Source organism: Colletotrichum acutatum (genome assembly GCF_030867785.1).
Source record: "Colletotrichum acutatum strain CBS 112980 chromosome Unknown BDZ83scaffold_45, whole genome shotgun sequence".
In the NCBI taxonomy this organism is placed as follows: domain Eukaryota; kingdom Fungi; phylum Ascomycota; class Sordariomycetes; order Glomerellales; family Glomerellaceae; genus Colletotrichum; species Colletotrichum acutatum.
In genome coordinates, this window is record NW_026849039.1 from 110,549 (window position 1) to 126,066 (window position 15,518).

At 52.4% G+C, this 15,518-nt stretch overlaps 4 protein-coding genes across 4 annotated transcripts; 2 read left to right on the forward strand and 2 right to left on the reverse strand.

Moving 5' to 3' along the window:
• Positions 1 to 6,261: 6,261 nt before the first annotated feature.
• Positions 6,262 to 9,947, forward strand: BDZ83DRAFT_730654 (DNA polymerase phi). The gene is made up of 3 exons (XM_060512851.1): positions 6,262 to 7,608; positions 7,665 to 8,064; positions 8,122 to 9,947. The coding sequence occupies exons 1-3, from the start codon at positions 6,456 to 6,458 to the stop codon at positions 9,704 to 9,706; spliced, it is 3,138 nt and encodes a 1,045-aa protein (XP_060365099.1). The 5' UTR covers positions 6,262 to 6,455; the 3' UTR covers positions 9,707 to 9,947.
• Positions 9,948 to 10,148: 201 nt separating this feature from the next.
• On the reverse strand, positions 10,149 to 11,006 carry BDZ83DRAFT_651633 (uncharacterized protein; the record flags this gene model as incomplete). Its single annotated transcript, XM_060510465.1, has 2 exons — positions 10,149 to 10,603; positions 10,709 to 11,006. 2 exons carry the CDS (start codon positions 11,004 to 11,006, stop codon positions 10,149 to 10,151), a joined length of 753 nt encoding a protein of 250 aa, XP_060365100.1.
• A 1,130-nt stretch (positions 11,007 to 12,136) lies between these two features.
• Positions 12,137 to 12,573, forward strand: BDZ83DRAFT_752043 (uncharacterized protein; the record flags this gene model as incomplete). The annotated part of the gene is made up of 3 exons (XM_060514139.1): positions 12,137 to 12,283; positions 12,365 to 12,379; positions 12,445 to 12,573. 3 exons carry the CDS (start codon positions 12,137 to 12,139, stop codon positions 12,571 to 12,573), a joined length of 291 nt encoding a protein of 96 aa, XP_060365101.1.
• A 533-nt stretch (positions 12,574 to 13,106) lies between these two features.
• Positions 13,107 to 15,347, reverse strand: BDZ83DRAFT_316646 (uncharacterized protein). The gene has a single exon (XM_060502342.1). The coding sequence runs from the start codon at positions 15,169 to 15,171 to the stop codon at positions 13,366 to 13,368; it is 1,806 nt and encodes a 601-aa protein (XP_060365102.1). The 5' UTR covers positions 15,172 to 15,347; the 3' UTR covers positions 13,107 to 13,365.
• Between the last annotated feature and the right edge of the window lie 171 nt (positions 15,348 to 15,518).

Consider the following 15,518-nt stretch of genomic DNA (forward strand, 5'->3'; position numbering starts at 1 on the left):
CGGTGCCGTTTACGCCGTTATGGAGCTTTCTCTTTGTCTCGTCCTCGTTGGTACGGCTATGGTGAAGCACGAAAGCGGGTGCTGACGGCGCGGGCGCGTTGCACTGCGGGTGGGAAGCAAGCCACTCTTCATACTCAAGTGAGGGGAATTTTCTTCGCTCTTGTTTCTCGTTGGCGGGCACTTTGTTTACAAAGTGCGGGTTCGCGATTCATGTCAACAATGGGCCCCTGCAGACCCTGTTTCTGGATCCTAGCTCCAACGCGAAGTCATGTGGTAGTTCACGTGATGACGACAAGGATTGAGTCTCCAGCTGTGACGTCTCTAGCCGCCGTCATCCCAGTTTAGCAGCTGGTTCGTCGGTCCGGTTGGGCGAACCTGGTTCAAGGCTGACGTTTGGTGGTGTGGTGGTGGGGGAGGGAAGAGACCGACGAGGGGGGGAGAGGTTCTCGAATGGGACGTGCTGATGGGACAGGAACCAGGAACGTCCGAGCGGAGCTTCAGCTCAGGTTTGGGGGCTCAGTGGAGTCGGCATCCCTCGGCATGGCTCGTACGGACGAACTCCGGTTTTCATTGATTCTTTCTGCGGCTACGAATTGCGGATAACATCGCATCATTGACGCCGGGAGTCCGTCAAGATGACCCCCGGGTCGTGAGGGTCAATACAAGAGAGGCGCCGCTTCACAACTGCTGACGGTATCATGATGATGACAAGGCTGGCGAAGGATCTTGGTATCAGCGCAGGGGGGATTACTCTATGGATAGAGCTCCTCTTTCATGCTTCCTTCACCCCTCTTTCGAGCCTCTCTGCTGCGGTATCTTACAGTCTCAATGACCGACCCCGGAACCACTGGATGTTGCTGGGCTGAGACTGACTTTGGACTTGCTTAGAGAGCATGGGATTCTAGGACTGGGTTCCCCGCTTTCGCTATCAAGGGGAGCTCTATTTCGGGGCGCAGCAACCACGGGCAAACAGCTCCCACGCACCCAAGCTCCAAAGACCTCACCCACTTGGTTGATGAACGATTCCTTACCTCTCGGCTAATGCGATACGAAGATCCAAAGTTGGGTCGAAACATGTCGCCATGCATGCGGACCGGGGACTGATAGTTTCTCATTAATTGTCCGGCCACAGCAGCTACCGACACTACCGACCTATGCCTTGGAGGAGCAGGGCAACCCGCACCGATGTCTGAAACGAACGATATCACCCGGTGAGCCGGGCCCGTATGCTCTGTTGCCCGTCTGACCGACGGGTCTGACCTGACTCTGCCATTCCCCGGTCCATGTCGCAGCAGGAGAAGCAGCAGCAGTAGTCCTCCGTAGCAGCAGCCTGCTAGCAACGGCACCACCACCGACAACTGCTGGACCAACACCTCAGGATCAAGTCGGGATGAACGAGTTTCCGGGATAGGCTCTCCACCGTCGTTCTTGCGTATGAGAGTGTGAGCCAACGCAATGCCTTGAACGATGTTCACACATCCCAAACCAACAAGGCATCCGAAACTCGCCAGTCACAGTGATTCCGCGCGCCATTGCTAGGCGAATGCTACCTTAGCCTCGAGCCACCCACGTCGCGCCTCCAGAGGCGAACAATTGTCCGATGGGCTTGTCCACGGTTCCCGCGACGGCTTCAGGAACATCAGCGTCTTTTTTGCGTGCTCGCTTGTCTTTCTCGCCTCTAGAGCCTTTGGGCCCTTGGCTGTCTTGTTCTTCCCCTCCCCCACATCCCCGAGACCTCAAACATCCTCTTCCCCCTCCCAGGCTCCCACTGCCCAGGCTTATCAGGCTACACAAGCAGCGAAACAGATCGGGCGAGACCGCCACGCCCGCGCCGATAGGAACCGACCGGCCGGCGGAGCCGCCGTTCAAAGTCCGCGTTGGTGCAAAGTTGTTTCTGACGGCGGCGGCGACCTAATGTCCGCAACATTCCTCCCCGGTGGCCGTTTGTCATTGCGGTTGATGCGGTATGTAGGTGGACAGACCCTTATTTCTCAGGGTCGACGAGCGTGGCACAAGACCTTTTTACCTGTTTTCTTTGTCCGTCTCGACTTGTTGAGTAGTTCCGTCGAACGTCTGACAGTCGGATCTGGGGGGGCTTGCTGTCCCGCAGGGACGGACTCTTTTTTTCGGTGACGGCGCCGCTCGACTAACATGCGTTTGTGGCGTTTCCGTCTGGCTCCAAGTCGGGAAGCCTTTTCCCCCTGACTATTCCCTTTGGTAAGGCATTTGAGTAGGTAAGTAGGTAAGGCTCTTGTAAACGGGAAGGGTAGTCGATATAAAACGGGCATGGCGCCCTCCGAGCTAAAACATCCAAACATTCCCCCCCACGAGGGTTGAGACAAAGAGAAAAAAGGGTGGTGGCGTGACTGGCGGCTTTTTGGAATGACGGCAGGCTGGACGATGGAAGGACGACGAACCTGATGGGTTTAGCGAACTGCTGCTTCCCCCTGAACTAAGCGGGAGCGAGTGGAAGATGGCACGATGTGGTTGCGGGAGAGTAGGAGTTTGGTTCCGCGTGGTTTTGAGGCGGCTTACTGACAGTCCCATCTTGGAACAGCATCAGTATCTTGTATGCGATCTTCAGCGTGGACGGACGGCGCACTCTAGGGTGTTTGAGGAGACGGGGAGAGAGCCCGGCGGCTGACTGAAGCCTGGTGTTCGTAGACTATGTTTGGTGAGGTGTGTTTGTAGAGGGGCGAAGCTGGAGTTTTGGCGCCGTGCTGTCTGTATAACTGTCCTGGATAAGGATCAATCGTTCTAGAAGATCGTGCCTAGTTCCCGTTACTAGAGGCTGATCAGGAGTTTAGAAATAGACTACGATTGGGTGGTTGTTTTTTTCTCAGTATTGTTCCCGTTGTCCTTTGCCCCTGAAGTCGTTGATTCTGTTGCCATCCCACCCCCTGAGTCTGTCTGGCTAAGCGCGGTGCCACGTCGTGAGAGTACGGGCTAGAGATGAAGGAGGGATGGGGGTGTTTGGCGAGGGAACGGCATCTCAGATCGGCGTTGGGGTTTCTTTACCTGGCTTGCATGATTTGGGATTGCGGTTGGATCTTCAGGAGATCGTGGAGCTGGCTGGACCTCTATGACTTTTGAGCCCGATGTCGATGGCTTTCTTGTAGTATTATCTGTTGTGCTCCGCTACCGAGGACTGGGCTGAATGAGAAGATCTGTACGGACTGGTCTCTGGGAGGGACAGGATGGTTACGGTATGGCGAAAGTCTGGTTGTGAGATATCGACGTCCCGTGAGGCTCTCTGACGAACGTGCCTAAGTTCCCGCTATAAAATGTCAAATCTGTGGTAGTGTGATGCAGTAACAGCAATGAAACCCGAGCGCACAAATGTTCAGGACGTTCATCCGAGCTATTTGGATGGTGACCTTCTTGTACGATCTTACTTGTGGAGGTGTAGCCAGTGTTTGCTCTATGTAATATCCATGGCATGTACAGTATATAGAAGTGCATTGTAATAGAGTACTGCCCTGAAAGTGCTGTTGATCCCGTGGGGAATATACCACGGGAGTTTATGAGCCCTGTCAAGTGGGATTACGGATTGTTGGTTTTTAAGGGGCTTCGAATAGTGTCAAGGTTTTTATAGAAGTCACCCGCTTAGCATAGTCCTGTCCGTGGCCTTGATGCTGTTCTCGGGCACGCTTCGATAATGTGCTTACATGTGTCTCTGAGATTCTCTTTGCATCTCGCTGATTCAGTCTTCTTAAAAGTCATTGCCCGGCCACCTTGGTGCCTTGAGTGACGGATAAGGGGAAGGGTGCTAGCAATCTATTCTCCTTCACTCCTGGCACCGAAAAGTTTGGGTGACCGTGGTCGAGGGGCAAAGAAGGCGTCTACTAAGAAAAATATATGATTTCCTCGAACCATGTTGGAGCTACCGATTAAGCTATCGTTCGGTTCCTTACCTTATTAGGGATCCAGCTTTTCGCCGTCTTCCAATGCTCCATATGATCCGATGAGGGGGCAGTTATCAGGAACTATTATTGAGGTATCTATCGAGAGGAGCTGTCGAATAAGGTGTGTATCTTCTTGTCTATAAAGCGCAACTTGACAGGTTTGTTGCTATCTGGGAGCGTGGGAGCGTGGGAGCGTGGGAGCGTTTGTCAATGATAAACTCAGTGAAGAACCTATCCTCACCCCGAAGGATCGAGGTTTGCCGCCCTTGTGGCAGGTTTAAGAGGTGTTGAGTCGCTCTGGAAAGAGATGCAACAGTTGTTTGGGGAAGCTGGATTGACCTTGTGTAATGATTGTGTGATACCAGAACATCCTTCAATATCGCTTGATATATTTGACAAGTTTCAATAAGTCTGCGCGAGAAGGTTTGGTGTATGATCTTGTAAAAGGGGAGGAGCCGATTGAGTAATGCTGATGGAAGGTGTTCGTAGAGTACTCAGGTTGGTACATGTTTACAAAACCCAGAAGATACCAATGCTGGAGACTGTGAATCAAAGTGTACGATGTGGAAGTGTCGCGATCAGCTACATCGAGGTGTGGTTGACACATCGTTCCTGATCACATGGGCTGTTGGCGAAAGAAGTCGGAACCCCTTTCGGCGAGCACAGAGGTCGAAGATGACGACGGGGAGAATGAATCAACCAGAGACAGGTCTTTTGAGTCGATTCAGCAGTGTATGGAGAGCAAGATAGGCCAGGGTTAAATTGGCAAACAATGCTGTTCAACTAACCAGTCCAACCCATAGAAGTTTTGTGTTGTAACATGCTGCTTCTCCCTTCGTAACACGACGATATGGAAAGTACGACTCTGGCAGGCTTCAGAAATAAATTTCCAATTTCCTTGACCAGATACACGGCACTGAATATGAGGATGACTCCTTTCTCATGAATCTGGCATGAGAAATGATGCTGTTATGTACACCGTCGATGTCCAGGAAAATCATGGTTATCTCTCATCTCCCTTTGACGAAAGCCGACATGAAGCCTCGGTCCCTCTTTGAATTGCCTTGAATGTGAGATAATTAAAATCGGGAACAGAACTCTACTGGTGACTTGCGCTGATGTGAGGAGGTCCCGCCTCTTCTGCCTTCTTGGGATGGTCCCGTCGGCATGATAGCCTCACCCTCGTGAAGGAAGCCCCTGCCACGGGAGGCCCAGAGTCCCTGGTATGATTATCGCACATGTTTTTAAAACTCTCACATTCATATGAAATTTGCATGCCGGAATGAAAAGGAGGCAAAGCACAAAAAGTGAGCTGCCTGTGGCATTATGTAGGGCCACCAAATTCGAACTTGCATTCCTTGCCGAAACCAGGCATTACCTTCCTCCACTAGGCCATATACACTTCAGGCGCTGTTCATGTCCTCTGTTGCAATTTGATTGCCTATGAAGGCTTCGAGCGATTCTCTTCGGTGATTCAGACCCCAAGACAGGATACTTGGATGGAACATACGCTCACCTGACACCCGCCCACCTGCAGTCATTGTGAGCCAGTCTGGGCTCAGAGTTCCTACAGCGAATTGCCTTATAGGTATACTTGTTTTTCTCATTGATTCTTTCTTCCGAAAAGTAATGTATGTACTCATTCTATGGATCAATCGATGGGTAAACAGACCTTCTTGACGTGCTTTTCATTTGTTACCTCCATCGTGAACCTGGACGCGACATCGGTGGCTCAGTGAGGTTGTACCAGTGAAATACATACAAATGTAGAGGAAATACTTCAGTCGATCCAGGGTATTCTCTTTTAAACATCTGAAACTAATTTCACCATTCTGCCCTCCTTGAGGACCAGCCCCAACCTGAGACCTGCGAACCACCATTGTATGAGACTACCAATCTTGGAAAACCAGTAACCAACACGGACAGCAATACAGTGGAACAAGTTGAATACTTGATTCGAAGTGTAATAGTAAGACAGGTTCCAGATGTTTGTGAAAGAACAGCCGGTCAAGCACACACTCTGGAGCGCTGGATGAAGCTGCCGATGAGCGAGCTTCACGCCCGAGACCGCCAAGGCAAGATGTGCACGCTGCTGTTTAAGATAACGTTGAATAAGATGATGAAAACTAAGAGAGTTGTAGGAGAAGTGTGGGACATGAGAATAGAGAAATTCTCCCTCAAAGCTACCTCAACATTAAGGTAATGTCACCACCTCATTGTGACATTCAATTTCTGGCACAGGATTGAGTTGTGGATCCATCGCGGGTAACAGTGGAAACCTGCAGGGACCCCCACCATCGGCGGGGCGTGGGTGAGGTGAAGTCAAGGCCGGTTTTTTTTTTTTTTTTTTTTGGCCGGGCGGTAACGTTTGGCAGAACTTTTTACGCTCCAAACTTTTTGGACGAGATCCTGGCAGCGATCACAGTGTATGCGTTCTGCGACCTGAAGAACGCCGTGAGAAAAAAAGAAAATATCACCAATTTCTACGACAATTGAATATTACATTTTCTCAACGAATCGAAGCGCAATTGAACGGAAACACCCTACACAATGACCAAGACGGCGAGCGCAAAGCGCAAGCGCGCCGAGAGAGAGGCCCTCAAGGCCGCTGAGTCCAACAAGCGCGCCAAATCCTCCCACGACGCATCGGCCGACGGCAGCAATACCCCGGACTCGAACGATGTCGCCGACGGCGCCAACAGCTCCAATGGCACTAGACTGCCCAAGATCTTGCTGGAAAAGAAGCTGTTTGTCGAGAACTCGACCGGCAAAGACCGTGTTCGCGAAGCGAAGCTGTACGACCTCCTCAGCAGCGAGAACGAGACGGACCGCCTCGAAGCCGCTGGCGCCATCATTTCTAGTCTTCTCGACAACGAGGGCGTGACGGAGGCCTGCCTGACGAGACATCTTGATTGGCGACTGTTCCGTGGTCTTGCCAGTGGCAGAGCGGCGTCAAGGTTGGGCTACAGCGTAGTCTTGACGGAGATTCTCAGCCAGCTCCTAGGCCCGCCCAGGAACTTGTGCCGCGACAAGTACCCTGGTCTGACGTTCGATAAAGTGCTGGAGATGTTGATGGAGAGGACCCGCTTTGGAGGCAACATCTCGGGCCAGGAGGAGCGAGACCTGTACTTTGGACAGCTGTTCGGGCTCGAGTGCTTCGTGCGCGCGAGGATCCTGTTTCTCGAAGACGAGGGCCCTAACAGGTGGAACGAGATTCTCAGACTGCTCGTCAAGCTGGGCGGCAAGAAGATTTGGTTGCGGCCGCAGTGCGGATGGGTCGTCGCGCAGGCTTTGGCACAGCTGGACCGTCCCCGCGTCGAGATGGTGCTGCAGCAGCTGGTCGAGCTCGGCTGGGCCAAGACCCCCGAGGGTGTCGGCATCTGGCTCGTCGCGTTTGAGCAGTGCCCCGAATTGACTACCGGCGACAAGGCGAAGCACCACCATCCCCTCTCTTCGAGAAACCTGGGCGAGCTGGCGGGTATCCTGAAAGAGAGCGGGCAGGATGACGTGGAGAAGCAGCAGAAGCAGCAGCAGCAACAACAACAACAACAACAATCGAGGAGGGGCAACTACGTCAAGAACAAGCAGGCCAACTGGACGCCGCAGCTGCACTTCGTGTGGGACCTTATTGTGCGACACTTCCTGCGCAAGGGCCCTGCAGGCGTCGATGAGTTCAGATCGTTCTGGAAGCGAGTTATTGATGGTGAGTATCGAAAGGTCGCATCTTTTCCACACGCCGAGCTAATCGAGGCATTGCAGACAACTTCTTCGCCAAGACCGCCACCGAGGGACAAAAGTTCAGGGGCTTCCTGGTCTTCCAGAAGATGCTTCAGAGTTACGCCGACATTGATGACCTCCTCGACGTCCTTTTCAGCAGAAACCTGATGACATGCCTCATCAACCAGGCATCCCAAGAGGATCGCTTCCTTCACCGGGCAGCTCTGAAGACATTGAAGGTCGTCGAGGAGACTTCTGCGGCGCATCCTGAAGCCACTGGCATCATTCTCGACAACCTAATCAACAACAACGGACTGTATCGATTCGATATTATGACCAAGAGTAAGACGGTAGACAAGATTCTTCAGCATGTGAAGGCCGATACCGGCGAGGATGTCATTCAGGTTCTTAGCGGACCTGTCATGAAGACTTCCACGACATCGTGCGTTGAGTCCCTCTCTTTCAAAATGACTTGAGCTTGACGCTGACTACCACACAGAAAGGACATTAACTCGGTTAAGCTCGACCTTCGTGTTTATATCGAATACATCTTCCGCCTGACCACCTCAGCACCAGAACCTGCGCTTCAAGAGCTGACATCTCTCGCATATGCCAAGCCCATATGGATCCCGGAGAACGCAAACTCGCTCGTAACGGAGCTGAGCAGAAGCCGACTTCAGTCGGCCTTTGCCAAGCTCTCGCGCAAGGCTGAGGACGCCAACTACCTGTGCACGGCAGTGCAGTCGATCAACCCAGACTACATTCGTATGGAGGGAGAGATGAAGAAGGAGGTTCACGCAGCACGGAAGCGGTTGGAGAAGCTCATGAAGAAGAGTGCCTCCGCTAGCGAGAGCTCGACGGATGAGATCAAGATTTCACAGGGCTTGGCGCTGCTTCACGCCATTGCCATCTTCCAGCTCTACAACGAGGAGCCGGATGCGTTCCAGCTTCTGAGCGATCTCAAGGAGTACCAGACTCGCCTGCAGACGGACGAAGAGGGTGCTGCTGAGTTCTTAGTCGAGATTTTGCTTTCACTCGTCTCCCAGCAGTCTTCGCTTCTACGCGAGATCTCACAGCGGGTGTTTGGCTACTTCACTAGCAGAGTTTCTCCCAAGGCGCTGGAGCTGTTGCTGGACGTCCTTTCCGCCGACGAGAGCGCCAAGGGTCAGCAATCGCTCTTTGACGTGGACGCCGATGATATGGACGTTGAGGACATGGAGGAGGACGATGAAGACGAGTCCGACGATGAGGCCGGTTCTGACGCCGAGGTGGACTCAAATGTCGAATTCGATGCTCTTGACGCCGGCGATGATGAGGAGAACGACGATGACGAAGGAGAATCTGGATCGGACGAAGAGGCAGACGAGGAAGCACAGAACCTTGCAGACCTCGACGACGCTCTCGGCCAAATTCTCAACAGCCACCGCCTCGACAAGGACGAAGACGCAGAGTCATCGGACAACGACTCAGACATGGGCGACGACGACATGCTGGAGTTGGACGACAAGCTGGCCGAGGTCTTTAAGCAGCGCCAAAAGGCTGCGCCCAGTAAGAAGAAAGAGCGCAAGGCCGCCAAGGAGTCCGTCGTCAACTTCAAGCGGCGCGTGCTGGACCTGCTTGAGATCTTTGTGCGCAACGAGGCGGGAAGCCCGACGACGCTGGCGATTCTGCAGCCGCTGCTGCAGCTCGTTCGCACGTCGACCATCAAGACGCTCTCTGATCGGGCGTTTGAGCTGGTCAAGGACTACCAGAAGCGCGCGCGCAAGGCGAGGTCTGGTGGTGGCGGCAAGTCGACGGAGACCAACCTTCAGGAGGCAGTCGAGGTCCTGAAGGGCGTCTACGCTGAGCTTCAGGCTGGCGAGACAAAGTCTCATGCAAAGGCCGCGGTGCCTGCCTGCCTGATCGCTGCTTCTGGCGTGTTCCATGCCGGCAAGGGTGACCGCGCTGCAGTCGATGCCATTGTTGGGGGTGTGGAGGAGGCAACGGCGACGCAGCTGGAAATGAAGAAGGCCTGGGACGAGTGGTGCAGGAACCAGGAGGCTCTAAAGAAGAAGGCGGCCGGAGGTGCTGGGAAGAGTAAATAGATGGGGGAGAAAGTCTCAGATGGGGTCTGGTAGATTTTTATCTGATACAAAAGCTGTTGTTTCTGGCGCATGGGTATGGGATGGGAACAAAGATCTGGAATTGTGTCACGTCGAAAAGAAAAGCATTGGCCTCATGAGGCACAGGGAAGGTTCTGGGCTCGCCATCTTCAGCATATTTAATACATAGAGCCCAACTTCTACAATTCACACAGATTTCGCAGATCATACTTTCTGTTCCCCCTTATTGATCCTATCTACTCACCTCGATTTGGTTTGCCTTTTCAACTCGTCCTCTACATGTCAATTTGGCCACTGTACTAGCCAAGCTCCTTTGAATGAGAGAATACCAACCAATGACTTTTTTGTTTTTGGATCTTGCAAACTCGACACAGAATAAACCCAGCATTCCATATCATCCCCTACTATACCAAAAGGAATCCCTTCAAAACTTGACATCCCAAACTCCACCCTGGCGCTTGGGGTCGTTTTTAACAGGAACCTCACCAGCCCCTGAGCTTGCACCAACTTGGACAATCGTAGCATCACCTGAGCCAAATTCATACACTTCGACAGCGCGAGCTGTTCCAGTCTCGTCCCCATGCCAGGTAGCTCTACGGCTCAACAACGTAGCAGGAGTAGGCAGGTGGAAGTCGGGGTTCTCATCCCTGCGCAGCCTGGCAAGAGTACCATCGTCCCTGCTCACCAACAAGCCGAAAGTGACCCAGTCAACCTGGGGAGGCTCCCTTGTATCCTCACCGTCTGGGTCTCCAGAAGCTTCTCCTTGTGTCGACTCACCGCTATCGCTGGTCGACTCGGATGGCGGGCTGCCTGTTTCGGGTTCGGTCTCTCGGTTCCAGAAGGAAAAGTCATTTGGCGGGCCCTCGTGTGCAAGGGAGTCTGTAGAGTGTGACCATCTAGACTGATTCCCATCATACGTACCAGAGGGCAAGTCCTGACCGGGTGAAGCCGAGGCTGGATCCGGGTTGCGGGCTCTAAGCGTACCTGTTGCGGCCTCGACCTCTCGAAGCCACTGAGAGACGCCGATCTGGGTTTGGTCAAAGGCGAGCGAGTCTTCAGACGGAGACGAAGTGAAGCCTGAACCGTCCAGCTCTGATCTCTCGCCGAGACCTACCGTGGCGTCCCCTGTAAGCTGGCGATAGCTCAGCAAGGAGGTGGAAGATGATGCCAGAGAGCCTTCTCTAGATAGAGGCAAGGGGGATACATAGTCCGGAGCTTGGTCAGCCACAACCCGATGCTGAGCCCTGCACAGCAGAGAAGCGAAGCAACTAAAAGTATACATTTTGGAAGTAGTGTTGGGTGTGTGCTAGTATGCTTCTGAGCGCGTATTTGGATACGTATTTGGATTTGCGGCGAGGTAGTTTGGAGGTGTGTGATGCACTTGGGTGTGAGTATAATGGGTTCAGAGACTTGGACAATGGATCATCTCTTTTTAAGCTCATCCTTTGAGGCAAGGAACCGCTTTGGGTAGTTGGAAACCACCTTGGGTCGTTCTGCTTGAATAATGTATAGGAGGAAACAAGGGCATTGTTCTCTGTTTAGTTGAAGGAAGTGTTTACTCCACAGCCAACTAACAAGCACTCTATACATACACTATAGAGATTGTTCAACCTTAATAGTTCAGGAAACAGATACCTATTGTGCCGAGTCATAATAAGTTCCCTTTCTATAGCACATGTTAGTCATCCTTCCTCTGTCCTTTTCCCAAGGTTGGCTGGGGTCATTCAGAAACTACCATTACTTGAGCCCAACGTGAATGATACACAACTTCAACAAGAACGTAGCTTGATGTTAGGAGGGTCTGCTTGGATAAAAGCTAGATCACGACAGAAGAAAAGGATTACTAGCTTACAATCTAGACTGGGGATAAATATTAGAAAAGCTCACCTTTCGCGAAGATCTCTGTGTTACCCTTCAGTCTCGTATGCTAGATCTCATTAACTGAATCTTGGATTAGAACCCTTCAATTGAGCTTTTGCCGGAAACGACACCCCTTTAGACCGTCCAGCCGCACCACCAGCAACCTCAGTTGTGTGGTGCAACACCCGGGTGGGCAGACGGCCGGTGATGCCATCAAGGTCGGAGCTGCCACACCTTCTCACCTTCTGGCCCACAAACTCGTAAACGACATGCCGCAGATATCCTCAGATCAAATTCATGAAGCCAATCATCTTCTTATCCAATGAATCGGTTCGGGATCACGAGTACAATTATACAGTTTCGACGTAAATCAACCTTACTGACCTGCCCATTTCGACCCCGAGTCCTGGCAACCATGATGGAACTGCGGGAGTATAAAGTCAGCAGCCTCCTTTGCCCATAAACATTGTAAGCTTTTGTCCTTTATGTTTCCACTCTCCACCCAAAATCCAAGATTCCTAAAGTCACCACCACCAATACGAAGTCCCGACAATGCATCCTATTATCTCCTTCACGGCCGTACTCGGTCTGCTTATCGCCGCCAGCGCAGCTTCCCCCATTCAAAAGGACAAAGTCGCTAGCCCGGCGGACATCGCGGATATCTCCAATGACCATTCTTCAGCGATGACGGTCCCAATTGTGAGTCTGAAACCTGTAATCTCTTGCGGGTACCACCAATAAGACAAGATACTTTTTGCGCATGAACATGAAAGCTAACAGATTCCGCCACAGGACGTACGAAAAACTTCTTTCATTCCATGTTATGCGAGGTCTATATAAGTAGCTAACGAAATTCACAGGGAGAATGCTTCTTCCGCTGCACCCCAACGCTGTTTCTCGCCCTCACCTGGAACGAATGCATCCGGGATTGCATGGCGCCGAAATTGTCAAAATACGAAGGCAGGGTCGAAGACCGCAACTGGAAATGAACTAGACATGGAAGGATTCTGAAATTTTGAAGGGTTGACTGCGGTGTAAGACTAGGATGGTGGGCTTGCATCACAACTTACCACCGGACGAACATGCCAGGTAGACGTCAGCTTTGTCGCATCAATCTCTCAACGAGCCAAGTCTCTGGCCAGAGCAAGATGATCAATGGCATAACATTTAAATTACATGAAAACCCCCATCATCACTGAACTATGTAAACCTTGAAGCGCCTGAGGCGAAAGACGTCGTGTCTGTTTAGGAAAGTTTTGTGTGCAGGGACAACTTTTCACAGCGACTAACACGACCAACTGCTCGATGCGAAGAACTTTGGCAGCATAGTCGGAAGAGAGCCGAATGCTATCCATCTATGCGAAACGAGCATAAAGCTAAGAATTTCGCCAACACTTGGTGCGTCCAAGTTGATCTTGGGTTCAGGATTCCGCGCTGTCGCTAAACCATTCTGCTTGGAGTAAACACGAACGCATCTTTGTCCACAAACACACTTCGTTTACCGCGCATCTTGCAATTTGGATTGAAACCTTTAGCAAGGCTATGTCTTTGTGATCAAATATTATGTATTCGCCTACCCAAATTGGACCACGGCCTCATCCTTTACATCTACACATCTACACATCTTCTAAACTCCGTCCTAGCACAAGTTCACCTCAAGTCCCAAGGTAGCTTTCTCCCATCACCTCGATCTACTCTCATACCCGTCCGTGTGTTCAACAATGTTACAAGCCTGAGCGATTCCCACGATCCCAAACCGAAAAACCACAAAGCCGTTCTAATCAAGCACCCCACTGTGCCGGTCGATTATCCCAATACCCATCAGGATTCGCATAGGCCCGTAAACAGGCATAGAAACTAAAATCTCTCGTATCCGCCGGCCCGCCCTGCCTGATATTCGGCGAGAAATGCGCCCCAATCTTCGATCTACACAAGGGGCAACTGAACTCCGCCGCCCACGTCTCCTCCGTTTCGTCACGCCCGTTGCGAGCGCCACGGAGGTCCCGCAGCGCCAGCCAGCTCTTGAGGCACTTGCGCCCGACGTACTGCGAGCAGCAGGGCAGCATGATGGGCTCGTGGTTTGGGTACTCGTCCCACTCGGACATGCAGATATTGCAATTCGGTGAGCCGTTGGCGATGGCCGCCACGGGCAGCACGGCGTACATCTTCGTCCTGGTGTCCGCCGACCGGTTCCGCGACCTCATGTCCGCGAGCGCAATGGACGTGTTGCGGTTGATCGTCTCAAAAAGATCGAGGCCCGTTTTGAGCATCAGATCGAGCCTATCAGTCGGTCGGGTGCTGTGCGGGAGGATGGGCCAGTGGTGCTCGACCCAGTAGACGCACTCCTGGATGAGATCGGCGGCGGCGAGGTCGGGGTCCAGAGTCAGGTACGCCGGGTGTGAGGCGTGGTTCTCGTAGTGCGGGTTCGGCCACGGGTTGAGCACGGCGAGCAGGGCGCCGCCAATGTACATCATGATCTGCTCGTCTAGGCCGGCGTCCAGGGCGAGGAAGTTGTACAACCAGCAGAGGAAGCGGAAGCGCCGCCACACGGCGCGGCTCCAGTCTTCTTTGCCTAGCCAGGGCATCCTGTGGGAGTGCCAGTACGCGCTCGAGGGGTGTTTCTGGGACTCGTCCGAGCCCCTCTCTGAGATGGCGTTGCGGGCTCGCACCGCTCTCTCCATGAGTTTGTGTAGGCGGCGTCCGTAGGTGTCTCTGCTCAACCCCACGAACGCCATCTGGTGACCGGGAAAGTCGCGCTTATCGTTGTGCAAATTCTCCAGGTTGATTGCCCTCTCGGTCGGCCCCGTGGTAAGTTCCCACACTTCCTCATCCTCATCGAAAACTTGTCCCCGAATCTCCTCGGCAAAGGCCTCGAGAGTTCCAGCTGCATCGGTTCTATACGCCATATCCTCGAGGATATGAGCTGCTTCGTTCTTCCTCATGGCAAACGCAGGGTTCACGCGCCATACCTCGTCCATGGGCTTGCAGTCGCAGTGGAATACGCTGTGTCCAATGTGTGTCCGCAACAGCTTGCACCAGATCTCTGGCCAAGCGGACGAGATCTCCATTTCCCACTCCCGGCTCTCGGCTTCCACGGGGAAAGGTTTCGATAGCACCGTCAAGGACAGTCTGAGTAGCTGGCGGAGGTAATTCTCGCGGTAGATTATGAATTTGTGAGCCGGGATGGCCTCCAAATTGACCCCTGGGCCTGGGAGCCTAATGGTTCTGGGGATTGATTGCATAACTTCGTCGGGGCTCTCATAGTACGCATCGACGTTGCCGGTACAGAAGTAGCATTCTCCGTCCATTATCTGAACCAAGACTCCTCGACAGAGCCCGTTTATGCAATCCGTTGCGTGCAGATGAGCGCATCGAATCAAGTTGTAGACCCAATGGATATGCTTTCTGCGCGGTACTTCTTGAAAACCATGCTGAGTGTTCTCTCTGTAGACATTGTCTTCTTCTTTCACCAGATGATGGCCATCGATTCTTCGGTCCGGCAAAGGGTGTGTTTGTTTTTCGCCATCATGCAGCGTATATCCAGATGGTTTCGTGCAATAATACCTGCGCCATAAGTTGATACACATATTGAATACCGGGTTTCTTCGATGCTGTTCAAACTTGCTCGGAGATAGGTGACGTAGTTGTCGAATTGATGAATTTTACTATGCGCTTGGGGTTGATAGTGTCTATTTGACCCGTTGCAAAGCTGACAGAAAGGGTTCCATTTATTGTTATTCTTCCGCTTAACACTCTTCCAATACTCCAGCTAAAGTTGGCAACTAAAGGAGGGTTGAAAGAAATACTTCTGCTCGAAGCAGTTGTTCTCGCTGTGCCCCAGCCGGATGGGACAAGGGCCGCTTGTTGACGACGAAGGCAAACAAAGCCCCGAATGTGAATCAATTGTCAGAGTTCGTCAAAGGCCATTTCCCTT